The 18,399-nt window shown below is 39.6% G+C and overlaps 2 protein-coding genes across 2 annotated transcripts in view; one reads left to right on the plus strand and one right to left on the minus strand.

Annotated features, from left to right (window-relative positions):
- Positions 1-6,565, minus strand: part of LOC137256436 (S-adenosylmethionine-dependent nucleotide dehydratase RSAD2-like) — an 83,845-nt gene extending 77,280 nt beyond the window's left edge. The window contains exon 1 of the mRNA XM_067794279.1: positions 6,196-6,565. Within this exon, the coding sequence (XP_067650380.1) occupies positions 6,196-6,487 (292 nt within the window). The 5' untranslated portion in view covers positions 6,488-6,565. The remainder of the gene's footprint in view (positions 1-6,195) is intronic.
- Positions 6,566-6,600: 35 nt separating this feature from the next.
- LOC137256437 (UMP-CMP kinase 2, mitochondrial-like) lies at positions 6,601-18,088 on the plus strand. Its single transcript, XM_067794280.1, has 6 exons — positions 6,601-6,787; positions 8,121-8,387; positions 10,744-10,876; positions 11,422-11,623; positions 12,139-12,366; positions 12,853-18,088. Exons 2-6 carry the CDS (start codon positions 8,232-8,234, stop codon positions 12,977-12,979), a joined length of 846 nt encoding a protein of 281 aa, XP_067650381.1. The 5' UTR covers positions 6,601-6,787; positions 8,121-8,231; the 3' UTR covers positions 12,980-18,088.
- Positions 18,089-18,399: the final 311 nt, after the last annotated feature.

The following is an 18,399-nucleotide window of genomic DNA, read 5'->3' on the forward strand; positions in this document are numbered from 1 at the left end:
TTATAGGTTGATACTGACATTATCAAGATGGCCGAGCAGCATACTTATGTCCTTGTCACTGACGGTACAATATGGGTCAGAGGTCAGCCAGCAATGTCACAAAATCAATACTACGGCTATGCCACACTGACTAGCTGGAAAGGGTCATGGATGGCTCGTGGAATAACTTTGCAAGCAAACCACGAAACATTACCTTCACAGCGTATATTTGATCCAGATAAAACTAGAAAAAGCCGGGCGATATTTTCTGAAAAATAATGGTCTTAGTTATTGGTGATGAAACAAATACTGTCGGCCATAATTAACAACCCGCAGAAAACAAAAGCTGCGGGTCCGAGTTCTATTCAGTAGGTTCCGGGATAAGGGCCGACGGACGGTACATGGACACATTCAAATATTACAGTCACTGTGAGTATCCAGCACTAGCTGAAAGCACAGCACGCTAGCAACCAGCATTATGTTGAAACCATACATGCTCCCCATACTTTCGGTTACAACCTGTGTAACAATTAACATTTATGTCGTATTCAGCACGGGCTCCACGCAAATCATATTGTTATATGCAGGGAGTGTACCAGCTGGTGAGTATTCTACACAGTTGACTTACTGACAGTAATGTGAATGTTTAGCTAACTGTTTACGACACAAATATACGACATACCAACCAACACACATTATAAGCTGTTCAATGATCGTGAGGGGGTCATGGGTTGATGTACCCTCGATGCTTGTTGATCATGACAGTAACTTCACTGAATGAATTATATTTTAATTTTTCCGCTTTTTTCCTAAGTTAGTGGTGCTACTGACCATGAAATGTTTAGATTTAAATAGATATTAATACTCAAACAGTGCTATCTCAAGTGCAGTAGTATGACAATCATGCAGAGATAAGAGGGTAATGATCTGTCTCATGGTTGCTGAACAACATATACTTTTCCCTTCTGCCTTGCTCATTGTACAATAAGTCTTAAACAACAAAAGGCGAATATGCTTTTAGGAAGTATTTTAGGAAGAAGACCGTCGCCATATCGCTGGAATATTGCTAAGTGCGGCGTAAAACTAAACGCACTCAATCTTCCTGCAATGCTTAAGCCCTAAATGAAGCAAGTCTAGTCTTAATGCCTCTTTTCTTTGGGGATCCTTTTCAGAGAGTAAGCATTAGGCTATCACCTTAAGGTAGAGCTAATGGGTGGTCTTAATTTGACCGGTGGTTGCTGACGGGCAGTTGTGAGGAAATCACGCACGCACGCACGCACGCACGCAACCACCCACCCACCCACCTACGTGTGGATTAGTTACCGTTTACTACATGCATCACCAATTCTCGGTAAAGTGGAGCCAATAGCTATACATATTTTTGAAAAATAAAGTCTTGACTTTCTGTGAATGTTTTAGTGGTGTGCAAGAACCAAGATTAGGGAACACTCCCTTGGATTGTTACAGTCGTAAGAAGACAGACATCGTATTGTTTTGTAATCCCTGTGACAAAACGAACAGCACATACTGAAAAAACATAAATGCAATCACAGTAATGTTGATATTCACCTAGAGAAGGTACATTTCTCTCCATCAAAATCAGTTGGTGGGATACAGCTTTTAACTTAGAACGTAGGTAATGCAGAAAACTGAAATCATGCAATCAGCGTCACCACCATATGTAATCTACCTGACCATATTGTTTCAATTATTATATTGTAAGATAATAATAATAATAATAAGGGTATTTATAAAGCGCTAGTTCCACATCACTGAGGGACATGCTCAAAGCGCGTATGACATCTGTGCATAGCGTTGGGAGAGATATGTTTTTAGTCCAGATTTAAACAAAGATAGCGTAGGTGCACTCTTGAGGATAAATGGGAGACATTTCCATAACGAGGCAGCTGCACGTGAGAAGGATCGAGCCCCAATAGATTTAAATTTATATACTGGTACAGTCAAGAGCAGTTGGTCAGCTGATCGGAGATTTCTAGAGGGCTTGCAGTGGGCAAACATGTCCTGAAGATAGACAGGGGCAGTGTTTTGAAAAGACTTGTAGACTAAAGAAAGGATCTTAAAGTCAATCCTTTCACGGATCCTGAGCCAGTGCAGTGACTTTAGAGCTGGGGAGATGTGAGAATGGAGCTTAGTCCTGGTTATGATACGGGCAGCCTTGTTCTGTATCCTCTGCAGTCTGTTCAGCTGATCTCCTGATATTCCCACCAGTAAGCTGTTACAGTAATCCAGACGAGAAAGTATGAGCGATCTAGCCAGAGTGGCTGTGGTTTCAGCATTAAGAGGATGACGGATTGATCCTATGTTTCTCAAATGAAAGTGACATATTTTGCAGAGATGGCCCACTTGCTTATCCATAGTAAGAGAAGAATCAATAAAAACACCAAGATTTTTTACATGAGGCGAGAGAGGTATGAGAGACTGTCCAATTTGCAGGTGGGTTAGCCGGGATTTTTGCTTTCTAGAAGGTGGAGCGATGATGATGGCCTCTGTCTTTTCGTCATTTAATTTAAGCATGTTGGTTGACATCCAGGATTTGACATTGTTGAGACAACTTTCCATGTTATGCAAAGATTCCATCTGACTTGCTAAGGTGGGTCTGAAACTGTCTACCAGCTGCGAGTCATCGGCATAGAAATGATGAGCCACATGCTTCTCTGATATCAAGTGTCCAAGAGGTCTTGTGTACATGGTGAAAAAGATCGGACCTAGCACGGACCCTTGAGGGACACCACAGGCCAGAACTTCACAGCGGGACATAGCTTTATTTATTTGGACACACTGTTTCCTATCTGTAAGGTGTGGTGAACACCACTCCAGGACAGTGCCGTTCAAGCCATAGTCATGTTCCAAACGACTCAGCAGCATTGCGTGGTCGATGGTGTCGAAAGCGACTGATAAGTCTAACAGGACTAACATGGCGATGTCTCCAGAATCAACAGACATTTTTATGTTATTCATAACACAGTTTAGAGCCGTCTCAGTGCTAAGTGCCACTCTATATGCGGACTGATAGTTGTCCATCAGATTAGACTTTTGAAGATGTTCCACGAGCTGTGCTTTAAAAACTTTTTCTAGAATCTTTGACATGAATGTCAGGTTGGATACCGGGCGGTAGTTGCTCAAGGTCTGAGCTGTCAAGAGCGTCAAGAGCTGGTTTCTTGATTTGTGGCTTGATAACTGCCTCTTTGAAGCATGATAGCACCTTTCCAGTGGCCAAGCTGGTATTTACAATCTTTGTTATCACGGGAAGAAGAACGTCCACTAATCCCAATAGGAATTTTGTGGGTGGTGGGTCTAGCGAGCAAGATGTTGGTTTAGATGAAGTGATTAGTCTCTTTAATTGCAAGTCTGGAATAAAATTGTGTCTTTCACATAATATTATCCACCACTGACCAGAAATCCATGTAATATTCCTGTTAAGAAAGGGCGCCAGATGAGGAAACTGAAGAACTTCCAGAAACATGACAGTAGGTCATCTACGTTACCCGTCATTGTATAATAGCTCTGTAGCTTACAATGACTGATTATCATTAACTATTACAAAACAACGTGCAAACATATCCTAGCAAAGTCATTGATATAACATTAGCCGGACTTTGTATGATCAGTATTGTATTGTTGATAGGTATTAGTTGTCTATGAAAAGAATGCATTGTAGCTGTCAAGTGGATCACATCACGTATATTTCATGACAGGGATTACATTTACGTGTATTGAGTGTCACAGACTCTCTGTGTGTTTTATCTGTGACATATTACTGCAGTTTGCGCCATCCCGTTGAAGCAGTTGACCCGCTGTTGCCGGTTATTTCCGGAATTTTATGTTGTATATCTATGTCTGTAGGTCACATAGATTACATCCTTAAAACTGAAAGATATAAACTCTAACTTTGCTTTTATTGAAAAGACATCTGGAGTTATCGGCTGTTTAGCTTTAACACATGTTCCTAATTACTTCTTCAGCTATTTCGCATCATTTTAACTTTAACCGTGTATCTGCGTGTTCTAAATACTGTTAATTCAAGAGTAGAGTAGATTACGCATATACCAGCGACAATGTGAAAATGGTAATCTAAACTCATGGGCAAAAGAAACTTATCACTTTAAAATTTCCATTTACGCTTCTAAACAAAACTGAACTAGGTAAAACATACTGAGAAAACATTCGCTAAAACACATTTTTAAGCTGAGTAGCAAGCAAAAAACCCGAGATATTGTGATTTTCGTGAAAGCACGAAAAACAGTGAAAAAGGTTTTTTGAGTGTAACCAAAAGTTCTCGTGCACATTGGTTGCATAAATACAGCTGTTCGACAGTGCAATCATGCATTATCAAAAAGCATATCAAAGTTATGCCACGACTGTCATCGGAGCAACGCAATAGGGCCATCGGTATGGCCCATATGGGGGCGTCACAACCTCAGATTGCCAGAACATTCCACTGCAGCCAGGCAACAATCAGCAACCTCCTGAGACGTTTTCAGCAGACAGGTCAGACCACTGACCGTCCAAGATCAGGTAGACCAAGGGTTACGACGCCCGCCGAAGACCGCCATATCCGTACGATACACCTACGGAACAGATTCGTCACAGCGACGTCAACGGCGACCACAGCCTTGGGACACCGCATCAGCAGACGAACCGTACTAAGACGTCTCCGTGCTGCTGGTATCAGAGCTCGCCGTCCATTCCGTGGAATGCCCTTGACCCGCCAACATTGTCAACGTCGGCTGCAGTGGGCACGAACAGTACGTCGGTGGCAGCGACGTGACTGGCAGAGAGTGCTCTTCACTGATGAAAGTCGTTTCAACTTGTACAGAAATGATGGCCGAGCCCGTGTATACCGACGTAGAGGTGAGCGATTGGCGAGGAACTGCATTCAAGAGGTGCACCCATTTGGAGGAGGTGGTATCATGGTGTGGGGTGGGATTTGTGCTGATCAGAGGACACAGCTTGTCATCCTGCATGGAAATCTGACAGCCCAAAGGTATAGGGACGAAGTCTTGAGGCCAGTTGTTTTGCCCTTTGTGCGTCAACAGCCAAGAGGTGTTCTTTTGCAACAGGACAATGCACGTCCGCATACTGCCAGAATCGTTGAAGATTACCTCAACAACGCCAACATCAACGTTTTGCCCTGGCCAGCACGTTCCCCAGACATGAATCCCATTGAACACCTCTGGGATCATCTCGACAGACAGCTAAGACAACGACAGCAACCACCAGCAAATCGCCAACAATTGGAGCAAGTTCTCTTGGAACTGTGGCAGAGGATTCCTCCTGACGTCATCAGGCGTTTGACGACATCAATGCGGAGACGTGTACTAGCGTGCATTGATTCAAGGGGTGGACACACTAGGTACTGAGTGCTCAGACACTTCCAAGATTCAGTTTTCCACACACTCTGTGAATGCAATCCTCTGTGTAAACTTTCACGTCCACCCCATGTGTCATCTACCTCACTTCCTGCATGCATGAACATTGACAGGGCATCAACAAATACAGTTTTTGCTGTGTAAATGGCTTATCTTTCTTATATAAACATTCTTTCTGACATTTTTTTGTTTTTGTCGTTTTTAACACAAATAATGTCGGGTGATAAGTTTCTTTTGCCCATGAGTTTATTTTTTAAAAGTATATTTACTCGCCATTCTTTATCTTCTCTTGAAAGAAAAAAAAATTATAGAATATTTATAAATGATACTAAAAAGACTTTTTCAGGATACTCTATCGTGGGCTGCATTGTACAGATAGGTACCTCGTCTGGCGACAAGCATTTTGTCATGAAGTCAGCCCATATGAACATCTGTGAATAGTCAGATAAGCATGAAGGTGTGTCATGTAACTTTGTTTGCGATGCCCTTGGATTGCTATTTAACAGCAAACGTATTTTTAAATACAAATCCCAACTCCTGAGGCTACAGTTTAAGTGCCACAGCAATATTAATAAATGCTGCACTTTACGGGGAATTGGTTACGTGTGTGTACGTATGCGTGCGTGCGTGCGTGCGTACATATATATCTACATGCATACGTTTCGGAGTGTATTTTAATTCCTCCATAATGCAGGCAAATGAGTGAAGGATCAGTCACATAATGGAGTAAAAATGTATTTTTAGCACCATTATTATCTAAAAATGGACAATTTTACGACTGCTGGTTGTATTTTTGATGTGAGTAAAACTGATTCATTGATTCTACCTGCATCCCTGAGAGCTTTGAGTCCTCTCTTAGCTTCATCCAAAGGGAGAACAAACGACGTCTTGGCAGTGTGAAAACAAAATCCGCATTTGTAGTTGCATCGTCGCGTGAAGTGGTAGTTGACGCTCACAGGGGTCAGTGTTGAGTTGAGACGGGAACATGCCACCGGCTCGCCTCCTGCCGTGTCGGTTAGTCTACCCGTGTTTACAGTTCCCGTAAGCCATTCCCAAAACCGCTGTATGAATGATCGGAGCATGTAGAGAGATGCAATCACTATTAAGAAACCTGTCATGTTGTCGACGAATGTTTCCGGCAAGCTTGCATCTGACAGCTAGTTGTGTGCATTTTACGTTTTATGCTATCGCAGAATGACATGTTCGGCGAAACGTGATCACGTGGTTACCGAATGACGGGAATACCTTATGTTTTGTGGAACCGAAAGCGAAACTTCCAGCACCTGAAAAGCGTTGGTTTTACGTATTTGGTCTTCTCGGCTTATGAAATAGAACGGTTTGTCTGTCATCGTGTGTTGATGCAAAAAAGCTTTTGGTCATAAAACTAGAGCAGCAGCAAGTCGATGTAGCAGCCACAGGTAAATACACATCGCACAGTTGCACTGGATCAGCGGGATAGCCTTGTGATAAAGCTTTCACTCGTCACGAAGCAAAAACCGGGTTCGATTCCCCGCATGGTTAGGCTATAATTTGCGAAGACCCATGTCTGGTGTGCCCCGTCGTGCTATTGATGAACCAGTCCTAAGTGCGACGTGAGTCCATACTCAGTTGCATTGAACGCTGCTCTGCAATCTTCCCACTATTTAAAAGTAGGTCATTGATCGGTTTTGCACACAACAGCGTAGACACACACTGTTCAGCGAGAACTAATACATTATTATTACACAATGAGGAAGAGAGAATTAATTTCGTTAAAGGCCCTATAGAGACACGATCGACTGAATGCACTAGTAAATGTGTAAATGTTCATTAAGGAACCGATAATAATTTATGGCTAGGGGTGGGACTGTTGCTGGTAAATCGTTTATTATGGAGAAGGGAATCTCTCAGTCTCTCTCTCTCACACACACACACAAACACACACACAGAGAGAGAGAGAGAGAGAGAGCACACACAAACACACACACTAAAACTTCTGTATGCAGTAAGTAAAACCCCTCACCCACAACTCATGCAATGTCCGGAAGCAATGACCCCCTTGCCCATCTTAATTTGCTCTGAATTTTTTCATCTTAATTTTAAATTCCCTATTCAGCTTGTGCGTTTTGTTCAGATTTTGTTAACTCTTGTTTATTTATTTATTTTTTTTGGGGGGTAACCCTCAATAGAAAATGGAAACGAATATAAAACTGAAATGATCAATAATGTTCGAAACTCAACAATGGAATTCACTGAAAACGATCTGCTTAAATTGCCTTTCCATGTAAAACCTGCAGTGCGAGTTCCAAGAAACGAGAGTGACTTCCCCTTATATGGCTGTCAATGAATGTGTTTACGAATTTCTGTCGGGCGTCTAAAAAATCATGCAGGTGCCTGTGTCTCTTGGCAAAATCAGGGCATGATCGTCTAAGCATGGATAATATTACTTATTACGCGCCATTTGCGGACAAACCTGCTTATTTGAAAGAAACGGGAAGTGCTGACATGAGACATGCTTCAGAATTGCACGAAATTAGAATTCAAATATCGTCATGTCTACCTGACACAGTTACAGAAAATTCTCTCCTTGTTGTGGAGACAACAACGTTGCAATGTTCTGATTCAGTCACAGGATATATAAAATCATGTATTGCTTTATACAGACTGAAGCGATCGATTTCTTCAGACGATCACTATCTTGTTCTCGGAACACGACAGGACAGCAGTAAATCTCCAGATCTCAAAAGGTGTTTATTTTTTTGTTCTAAACAGAATACACCCGGAAAGAAGAGCCAATCTCTCGCTGACATTAGCAAAACAGAAGATTTGCGTGTTTACAGATTTGTTCAAAGAGATCGGACGAACGTTTTAGAGCAGACGATAATGGAATCTGATGCAGCAGACGTCAAAAGTTGTTTTCGTCTTGACTGTCCCACAACTGACAGTACAAAGAAATACCGCATTCCTCCCATGTTCAGGAACACAACGTTTAGCCCCGTGTTTCACAGTTATGAAAGAACAATGGATGTTTTAAACAGGGTAAGTATAATAAGACATGCATTGAAGAGATTAAAGGTTCTGTATTTGGACCACCAGTTTTTTTCAATGACAATGCATAGATAGAGATGACTGAATACTGAGAGGAGCACATAACAGTCTAACATCACGGAGCATTGTTTTTGTAATAAAGTTTCATTAATTGTCAAATTCTCTCAAGACCCTTAGATCTTACAACTGGTCTTCAGCAAACCCATGCTTGTCATTTAAGATAGTTTCCTTCAAGTAAATATGGAAATCAGTTGGACTAACTTCAAAATTACATTGTTGCACCTACCCTCCACTATGTTTTTCATGAGTGAAAAATGCAGGTACACTTACTGATAACCTCTGCTTGTAAAGTAGAAGAATCCAATGATTATACATCGCTCACATAAAAAACTTGTTTCTGAATTTCACATCTAGTTATTTTCAAAATCAGTCAAATGAAGGTTTCAAAATATGTTAATTTCAATTGTAGAAACATACTTCCAATTTATCAGAATTTTGTTGTTTAAGTATAACACTTGTATAAAGTAAACTAACAATTAAATAATCTGAGGAATATTCGTGAACAGCTATGCACTCAACAGCATAAAGTTATCTACAATGTGTCCATAACTTTCATATTGATAACTACAGAAAGTCTGTAGAGATATGTAAAACATATAGAACTAAGTACACACTAATTCATCTACTCAAACATGATAGTATACTGAAATACGACTGACACTGCCTACCAAATCATTTTAACAGTTTACTGGAGTTATTAGAAATCATAATCCATACCAGTGTCATAACATTAAGTATACAATGTACTTAAAGCATTGCATATCTGGTGGATTTATTTACACATTGTTCTACAGATATACAATCAAAATAATAATTAGATTGTTAACCGAAACACCCTAACCTCCTGTAAATTGAAATAAGAAGGACATCTAAATTAGCTGCAGTAAGTACGTTGCTAATGACTCTCATACATAGTTGAGAAGACAGGAATTTGTCTCACGATTGCCAAGCAGCTATATTTTCCCTGCTGCCTTGCTCCTTCTGAAATGCTAAAGCCCAAAATGAAAAAAGTGTAGTCTGAGTCTCCCCTTTCTTATTGGGTCTCTCTTTCAACATAGAAGTCATTGTTTGTTTCTAACAAAATTATATATACTCTTCGACACAAAGAAGGGAAGGCACAAGTGTTCCTTCATATATTTCCAAAATTTCTCCCACAGTCCAATACATACCTTGTGAAGAAAGAACAATGGAACACTTGTACATTCATGTGTTCCCTTATTTGTTACCATGAGTATATACTGAGCATTAGTATAAAATAGCAGCAGTTACCAGAGAAGAGAAATGTTGATATACTTAAGTGCTAGACAACAAAGAACACATTTACATGACTAAGTTACCTTTAAGGATTAGTAGAAAGTGATTGGGTTAGTTTAAAAGTTGTTACCATATATACTTGGCTAAATTATCTACCAAAGTTGAAAGTATAGTAGCCTTATAGTTAAAGCATTTACTCATCACAGTGAAGTCTCAGCTTCGATTGCCCACATGGGTACAATGTGTTAAGAACATTCCTGTTGTCACCACTGTCATATTGCTGAAATAGTGCTGATATTGCTGAAATAAAAGCTGTGTAAAAGCATAATCACTCACACTCACTCAGTTTGAGCAAAACAAGTCACAGTACCCTGCAATGCAGCTCAGGACATGCCTTTTGTTGTCTTTGGAGTAAGTAGCAGGGCGTGGAATCACCAGGTCGGATCACAAGGTCTGTGGTTTGAATCCCAGCATGGGGCTTGGAAATCATAATGCAAGTTATAACAACAAAAACATGGCGTAAAAATGTTGTTTTCTGGCATTTCTAGAATTTCTGTTCTTTGAATGGCCTTTAGAGTTGATAAGGGGAAATGTCAGTCAGTGTGCTATGAGAACAACTTTTACCAACATTTCCACTGGTATTTTCTATGAGTTTGAGACTGAATCCCATGTTTAAGTGTTGACACCAGGGAAGCCATGTGCATTGATGCATCAATACTTTTTGTAGATGATAAAATTATCAATAAATTCAAAACTGTATTGATATTTTAAGATATCATTTTAGATGTGTTTATGTATCGTTTACATTTTTGCAATTGTGTCATGGTTCTTTTTTTTGTTATCAGAGTTATAAATGATTAATTTTCATGCACAGAGATGGGAATTTATGACTTTTTAATGTCAGAGAATAAAAAAAATATTGATCTTTTCATGGACTGTTATAAAATATGAAATATTAATATTGAAAATGTAACTAAATTTATCATGACAAGGATGATACAGCCCTAGTTGACACATGATCATGTGTTGCCAGGTGTCTGACATGCCAGAAGTCCAGGAGTTATTAGCAGTTGGAAGAAAGGAACTACCTGGGAACTTCAGCATTGAATCACTTCAGTCTCAGCTGAAGCATCCTTTTGTTGTGGTGGAAGGAATGGATGCAGCAGGTACTTCAAGAACTGTCTGGTCCTCCTTTGTGTGTCCAGCCAGTGAAGTCCCAGTTTAGAATTACATGTACTCTTCCCTAACCTGACCTTCAAAGTTACTGGTTAGAATCTTCGGCTAACCGCTTGTCGTATGAGGCAACTAACAGGTGGTCAGTCATGCTGACTTGGTTGACTCTTGTCATCATATCCCAGTTGTGAAGATTGACGTTCATACTGTTGATCACATGATTTATCTGGTACAGACATATAGCCAAAAAGATTTGTTGTAATTCCTATTCTTAGGTTTTGGGGTTATTTTGGTGCTTTTTTTATTTGGTTAAATGAGAAAATATTTTTAAACCTTTCATTTATGATCATTAACAGTTTTGATATATATGTATTTTTTTCAATACATGTTCTAAGTGCAACCTGTTACTGAAGGTAACCTGCACCAGCCATTTCTAACATACACTAGTGCAATTGGTAAAACTGCACCTTGAAATGTAACTTTGCATGGCATTGTAAGCATGAAACAACCAGCTGATTTAACTGTTCTTGCATTCAAGGAAAGACAACTTTGACAGAAACTCTGGAACGCAAGATGCAAGCAGTGAGATACCACACTCCACCCCCATGTATTCAACATCTAAGGAAATTCTTTGATGCCATGCCGGAAATTGTCCGCAGGGCTTACTACTCACTGGGAAACTATGTCGTGGCCATTCAGATTGCCAAGGAATGTCAACAAAAAGCTGTTGTCATGGACAGGTAACATGCTCAGAAGATAAACCTGCATCATTTCTATGTTTATGGCATATCAAGTTGCTGGAAAATTCAAGTTGATCTGCACTTTTCCGTGATTGCTGGACTAATCTGGAAAACCAAGAACTAAAGTTATTTAAATAATCTAGAAGTGGTTTTGGGGTATTTTAGAGATCACTCAGGTATGGTTCCCAATATGGTACAGTGTGTGAAGCCAAATTTTGGTGACCCCCAGCTGTGATATTGCTGGATTGTTGCTGTGTAAAACCATACTAACTTAAAGGCACAGTATCAAGTTTCGACTGTTTGTAATCTGTTCACCTCAAAGTTTCAGTAATCAATTTCAGGAAAGTTTTTAGGGAGTAGTCTTTTATTGCATCAATAGAAAGTTTAAGTGAGTGCATTTGCTCCTATATTTTAATATTGGCCAAAATATTGTTGAAAATGTGTGAAATTGTGCCTTTAATCACTGTTCTATTAAGTACTTTCAGTCTGATGCACTGGAAATTCTTCTGCCTCAGATTCTGGCACAGCACTGCTGCCTATGGTATTGCCAATGAGACGTCCTTGAGTGATCTGCCTCCTTTAGGTCATGTGACCTACAACTGGCCATGTGACCTACTTCGGCCAAGTGTGGTTTTGTTCTTGAATGTGACAGAGGAAGTTCGCAAACAGAGGATGAACTTTCGAGATGAAGCAATGACATACGAAGAAAAAATTCTTGACACTGATGCCTTGTTCAGACAGAGGTTAGGAAAGCAAAATGTTTTTCTTTGTTTTCTACATATGTTAGATCATTTTAGGAGACTAGTTTCAGTAGCATTCACAACCAAAAGGGCATTCATAGATCTGTTTTTTTCTTTGGAAGTTTCTGGAGGAAATGAAAAGTGGTTCAATTCCCCACAATGGTTACAAAGTGTGGACCCCATTTCTGGTGTCCTCTGCCATGATATTGCTGTAATATTGCTAAAAGCGGTGTGAAACTAAACCCACTTACTCTTACAAAATCAGACAGCCCATGTGTATTGTTTTACTTCAGAAGACCTGCGTTCGATTCTCCCCATAAAAACATATACACTTACTTGCTTACTCAATTAGACTGCATGATATTTTATATTTTTGAATCTGTCTCATCCTGACAGTCCTCTTGATACTTTTTTTTGTAGATTTTTTATCACAGAACCAAGGTTTCAGAATGAAATGGTGTTTAAGATAATATCTTTTTCTGCATGCAGATTATGTGAAGCTTACAAGAGAATGAGTGATCCAGCGTGCACCGAGGTTGACGCATCTGGATCTCGAGAGATTGTCGCAGACCTTGCATTGTCTGCACTGAAACAACATGGGGTCATATTGACCTAATTCCAAGGTCATCTTCTGGATACACGTTATCCCTCTGTGAAGAAGGCTGGCATTGACTTCCAGGAATGTGATCAAAGAAAGCCTTTCAACCTGGTCAAGAGGGAATCTTGTTTGTCATAAGGAGCAAACCTGGGGCTTACTGGAACAGTTGGTCACTCATCAGTGGAGTTTCATTATTAGATTATTCTAGCAGTAAATTATTATTGAATCCTTTTTAAATCATAACCCATGCTGTGCCAGTACCTGTCAACATGAGAATACCACAACCCCACAAAATAAGGTCACGTCAGGTCATGTCTGGTTAAGCAATCAGTGTTTCAGACAGTATGAGACAGAGAACTATTAAGAGAAGTCTGTCTCACAATCTCTGAACCACATTACTTTCCCAGCTAAGCAGCCATTTCTGCAATCCAAAAGATTAAACTAGTGTATTTTTTCTTCAAGTTCAGTTTCTGAATCTACCACTCCTTCACATCCTCAATATCTCCAGGGCATATGTCTTGATGAATCTCTCCTATACCCTGGATGCATTGAAGTCCAATGAAGTTTTTACCTCCCTTGGGTGGCTTTTCAACCAATCAGGTGTCTACGCTGGGAAGTTGAACATAGCAATCACAACTCACTTTTTAAATTATCTAGCAGATTACACTTGGCAGCACAAGCCATGCAGAGGTTCTCTGAAAGACGTAGAAGGGGTCCTTATGTATATGTTTTTAAAGTTTCGGACCTGTACATTTGTCTGTATCATTTCCCCCAAATTTGAGTCGCACCATGAACAAACCATTACAGCTGCAATCGCTATCTTTGTTGACACTTGCAAGCTCGGTTGTAATGGTGGCCAGCAAAGGCAGGTAATAAAATTATCAGGTTGACCTGTAGATGCATCCACGATATAGTGGAGACATATCAGAACGTATACCCTGGAGACATCGAGGATGCCTCCTTCGAGCTCCTTTTCAATTTAAATGTAATTTCTTGTTCCTTTCAAAAATATATGTATTCAGAAGCTATTTGTTTGTCTACTTTGAGAGCAGCATAGCTAATTTCTATGTCCAGAAACCAAATATGTAAGGCAGTTCCAAATGAAAATTATCAGAGCCAATACATTCAGAGGGAACTAATACAAATATAGAGGGTACATCAACCCATGGCCACTCGCGACTAAATAAACTTATAATGCACAAGTGATTGTAATATGTTGTTGCTTCAGATATCTTGTTAAACATGCAGTATGTTATTTCATGTTATTTTTCAGGTTAAACAATTATATACATAATAAACCAGTTGCAGTCGTTCAGTGTCCTCATTCAGTAGTTGGGGATGTATATTTATGCAGCTGATGTGGACACATTGAGCAATTTTGCACCTTTTTTTATAGTATTGGTTTTCGGATTTAATTTGTTCATGCATACTTTTCACACACAAACAACTCATGATATAGGATAGTTTTGACTTCTTCTTTTGTATCTTTTTCACAAACACAATTTATCTTGATTTGTCTAAACTGAAAATATAGTTTTCATATTTTTAGAAAGCATATTTTAGAATAATAATTACCATGTAAGTTGCATTTTTATATGTGACATTATTTTATGAAGTAAATGTTTATGTCAGAACTGCATTATATAACATGGGACAAGTTTGTATGATATGTAGAGTGTGACCAGAAATTATTGAGAATTTGAGGAATATGTTTAATTGGATTTCTAGTATAAACAACCTTGACCAGTTATCAAGTGTGTGGTTTCATTCAAGAGAGATAACTCTGTTAATCCTTTTTCATTAGTTTGTTTAGAGTTGTCCCCCTTTGTTTAGTTTCCAGTGATCCCTAGTATGGATGATTTAGAGAAGAGGAAGTTGATTTTAGAGTATTATGAAAAGGACATCAGATCAGCGTTAGTGATTTCAAGCATCCCTTTGTCCACTGTTTATCCATTCTCTTCCCACAGAAGTTACTTGTCATATCTTCCTATGTACCTCTGTTCTAATACAGCCATATTTCGCGGTTCTCATAAAATCCCCTAATGGCAAAAAATGGCAGCAGATTTATCTCCCTCTTTTCTGTCCCATCAGAACAGGTGTTACATTGATTCAACTTAGATTCAACTCGACCAATGCAAGCAATGTGGAGAAACAAAAATAACATGACTGAGTTCTGTCTAGAAGAAACATTTGAGTATCGTGCTCGGGAAGAGGTTCTAGTTTTCAAGATGCATCCGGAAATTACCGAGATCTTTCGAATGATCACTTTTGAAACAAGGTCGCTGATTGCACTACTGAATCTGATTGTCTTGAACACTCGCACCATGAAAGGGTCGTATTAGAACAGAGGTTACGTAGGAAGATGTGACAGGTAACCACTGAGGGAAGAGAATGCTGTTTATCATGTTTTGGAAAAATTGCACATAGATATGGCACTGAGCACCAGCTAGGGAGGCGCGGATAGGCCCAGAACATTGACTGTCAGTGACAGGAGGCGGCTTGGTATTCTTGTTTCTAAAAACAAACAAATGAGTTAAGGAAACTTAAGTCTGGATATGACTGATACAGGAACTGTGGCTGTCTGTAAGGTGACAATTAGGACTCAGCTGCATGCAATGGGTTGGCAGAAAAGTCAAGGACTTATATTACCAATCAGTAACCTTAACCAAAATAGCAAAGGTTGAACCTGGTGCTGATAGCATATAACTGGGACAATGCGATTTTTTCTCAGCTGAATGTTCTGTGTGGCTGTTTCCTAATACACTGAAATTATGGACCAAACAAACGGAAAAAACCTTTGTATCACCCAAAGTACAGTCTGAAATTTAGTGTGTTGGGTGGCATGTCTGTGTTAGGGGCAATTTCTCTCTGTGTGTTTGAAGGGAATATGAACAGAGAGTGGTACACAGGTATTCTCGAGGGACATTTATTTCCATCTGGCCTCGTATTCTATGAAGATTTTTTTTATGTTCCAGCAGAACAATGACCCCAAACCTCGTTCAAAGCATTCACAGACTGGGTTTTGGACCCAAAATATGACATTAATATACTGGCCAAGCTGTAGCCCTGACCTAAATCCAGTAGAAAATATGAGTCGACTTATGAAGGAAAGTGTCATTTAGAAAAATCTGACAAATATTGTTGAGATGAAAGAGGGTGTGGTCTGATATTGGGACAGCATGCACCAAGACTTTCGAACTTTTTTTATCAGTAATATGCCCTGCCACTTTGAAGTCTGCATTGCTGCCCATGGCGACTTGTCAAAATACTAACTGTTCCCCTGTCTTTGAATCGGGAGTTATATTTTGCTGATATCCCATTTAATTTGTGAGTAATGAGTTTAAAAAATTAAAAATTTACAGTCTTTAAATTCTTAATAATTTCTGTTCATACTATATCTTTGATGCTATTTTCAGGCTTTGATTCTTAGTGTCATATTGTTATTAAGGCGTAGCCTGGTGGGTAGTGTTTGCTGGTCATTTTCCAAAGGACTAGGTTTAGATCCTGTGACAGTACAATGTATAAAGCCCATGTTCATTTCTGGCGTCCCCAGCTGTATTTCCAGTGGCATAAAACCACACTCACTCAGTTGGAGTGGTAGGGTAGTCCAGAGTCTTTGGTAATTCGTCATGTTAGTGAGTGAGGGAATGGGTTTAGTTTTGTACCACTTTTTGCTATATTCCAGCAGTATCTCGGCAGGGGATGCCAGAAATGGGCTTTACACATAGTGCTCATGTGGGGAATTGAACGCAGATCTTCGGGACAAGTGAAAGCTTTAACCACGAATATACAAGGCCAGCGAGGAAGCCATTTTGAAATTCTCCAACCAGGTTGTTTCAGTATTGCTGGTGTCTAGCATCATTATTTCATTGCTTGTTATTTTACATTGCAACAACACCATGTGACTACCACCTCCTATCCAAATAATTTACTTTGTTTATTTGTTTGTTGTTAAAACACTGCACTCAACAATATTCCAGCTGTATGACGGTTGTCAGTAGATTATCCAGCCTGGATCAGACAGTCCAGTGATGAGCATCAATGTAAGCAATAGAATGTGTCAACCAAGCGAGTCTGACTTCCTGTTAGTGCCCTCTTAGCATGGATTGCTATTCTAATCTGGATGGTCACAGGTTTGGTGATAGATCATATAGTTTTAAGCCTAAACAGCAAGTTGACACATCATCAAACATGTGAGCTCCCATAGCAGTGATAGTTGAGATACTGTCTCTTCAAATACAGAAGTCCATCAGTGGGTCCACAACACTATGTTTGGCATCTACATATAAAACTACATTCAAGTATTGCAGACACCAGGTCAGACAGCGGTGAGGTGAATTGTTGTGAATTGCTGCTGTGCGAGGTGTCCTCTTACAACTAGACTTTATCATATACATGCATAATACTGACTATGAGGCAAACCTGTGTGGTACTATGGTATGTCTGTGGTTAGCCTATCTCCTTCATAATGGGAATTCCCAGGCCGACTGGCCTTAGGTAGAAGTACACGCAGCTGACCAGCACATGGCTGTGCAGATGGCCAAAATAATACTCGTCAAGCTGATACTGTATCTTTACAGCACTATGGAGATTTAGATATACAACTTTAAGTTGATATATAAACATGTCTATACTTCCTGTTCAGTCCCATCCTATGAAAGTACTTATGATACTTTTCACCCCTTGCACTGTTAGAGTGAGTGAGTTTAGATTTACAACCCACTCAGATATATCCCAGCTATGTGACAGCGATCAGTAAATAATTGAGTCTGGACCAGACAATCCAGTGATCAACAACATGAACATCGATCTCCACAGACATGACATGTAGTCAGCAAGTCTGAACACCCGATCCGTAAATTTCTTATCACAACAGGCATTGGTTACTGAAGATGAGGATCATCATGGTCTGATGTAGCTAGAATTTGACAGAGATGCAATGAGTAAATCTAGACAAAATTCACTGTATTCAGTACAGGTGAAGATCCAGGTTAGAATTCAGATTGCCCTGTTAGATATTATGTTTACTGGTCACTGTGCTAAGGGAAGTTTCATGTCTCTTTGTAAATGTTGATTGTTATCATTTTATGTCACTTGTTGTCACACAAATAAATATGATCAAAGGTGTTTATGTTGCTTTTGCTTAACAAACTGACAGCTTTCATGAAAGGTTTTTGTCAACACCACACCCAAACCAACATAACCTTTCTGGGCTTCATTTTCAGTGTTAGGTTGGTAAACAATGAAGATTTACAGTGAAAATGTTACCGACTACCAACAAACCACGAGTGGGGTCTCTTCTTGGAAAATGACAATAACCATAATAGGTTTCTCTTTTTTTTAACCAGCTCTCAGGAGTAGTCCAACTATTATTCTTACGAATCCTTTTTCTTCTGACTACTCGTGGTTTGTTTCCAAAAGACAGTTAAGGGTTCTGT

This window comes from Haliotis asinina, chromosome 11 (assembly GCF_037392515.1).
Source record: "Haliotis asinina isolate JCU_RB_2024 chromosome 11, JCU_Hal_asi_v2, whole genome shotgun sequence".
NCBI lineage: Eukaryota > Metazoa > Mollusca > Gastropoda > Lepetellida > Haliotidae > Haliotis > Haliotis asinina.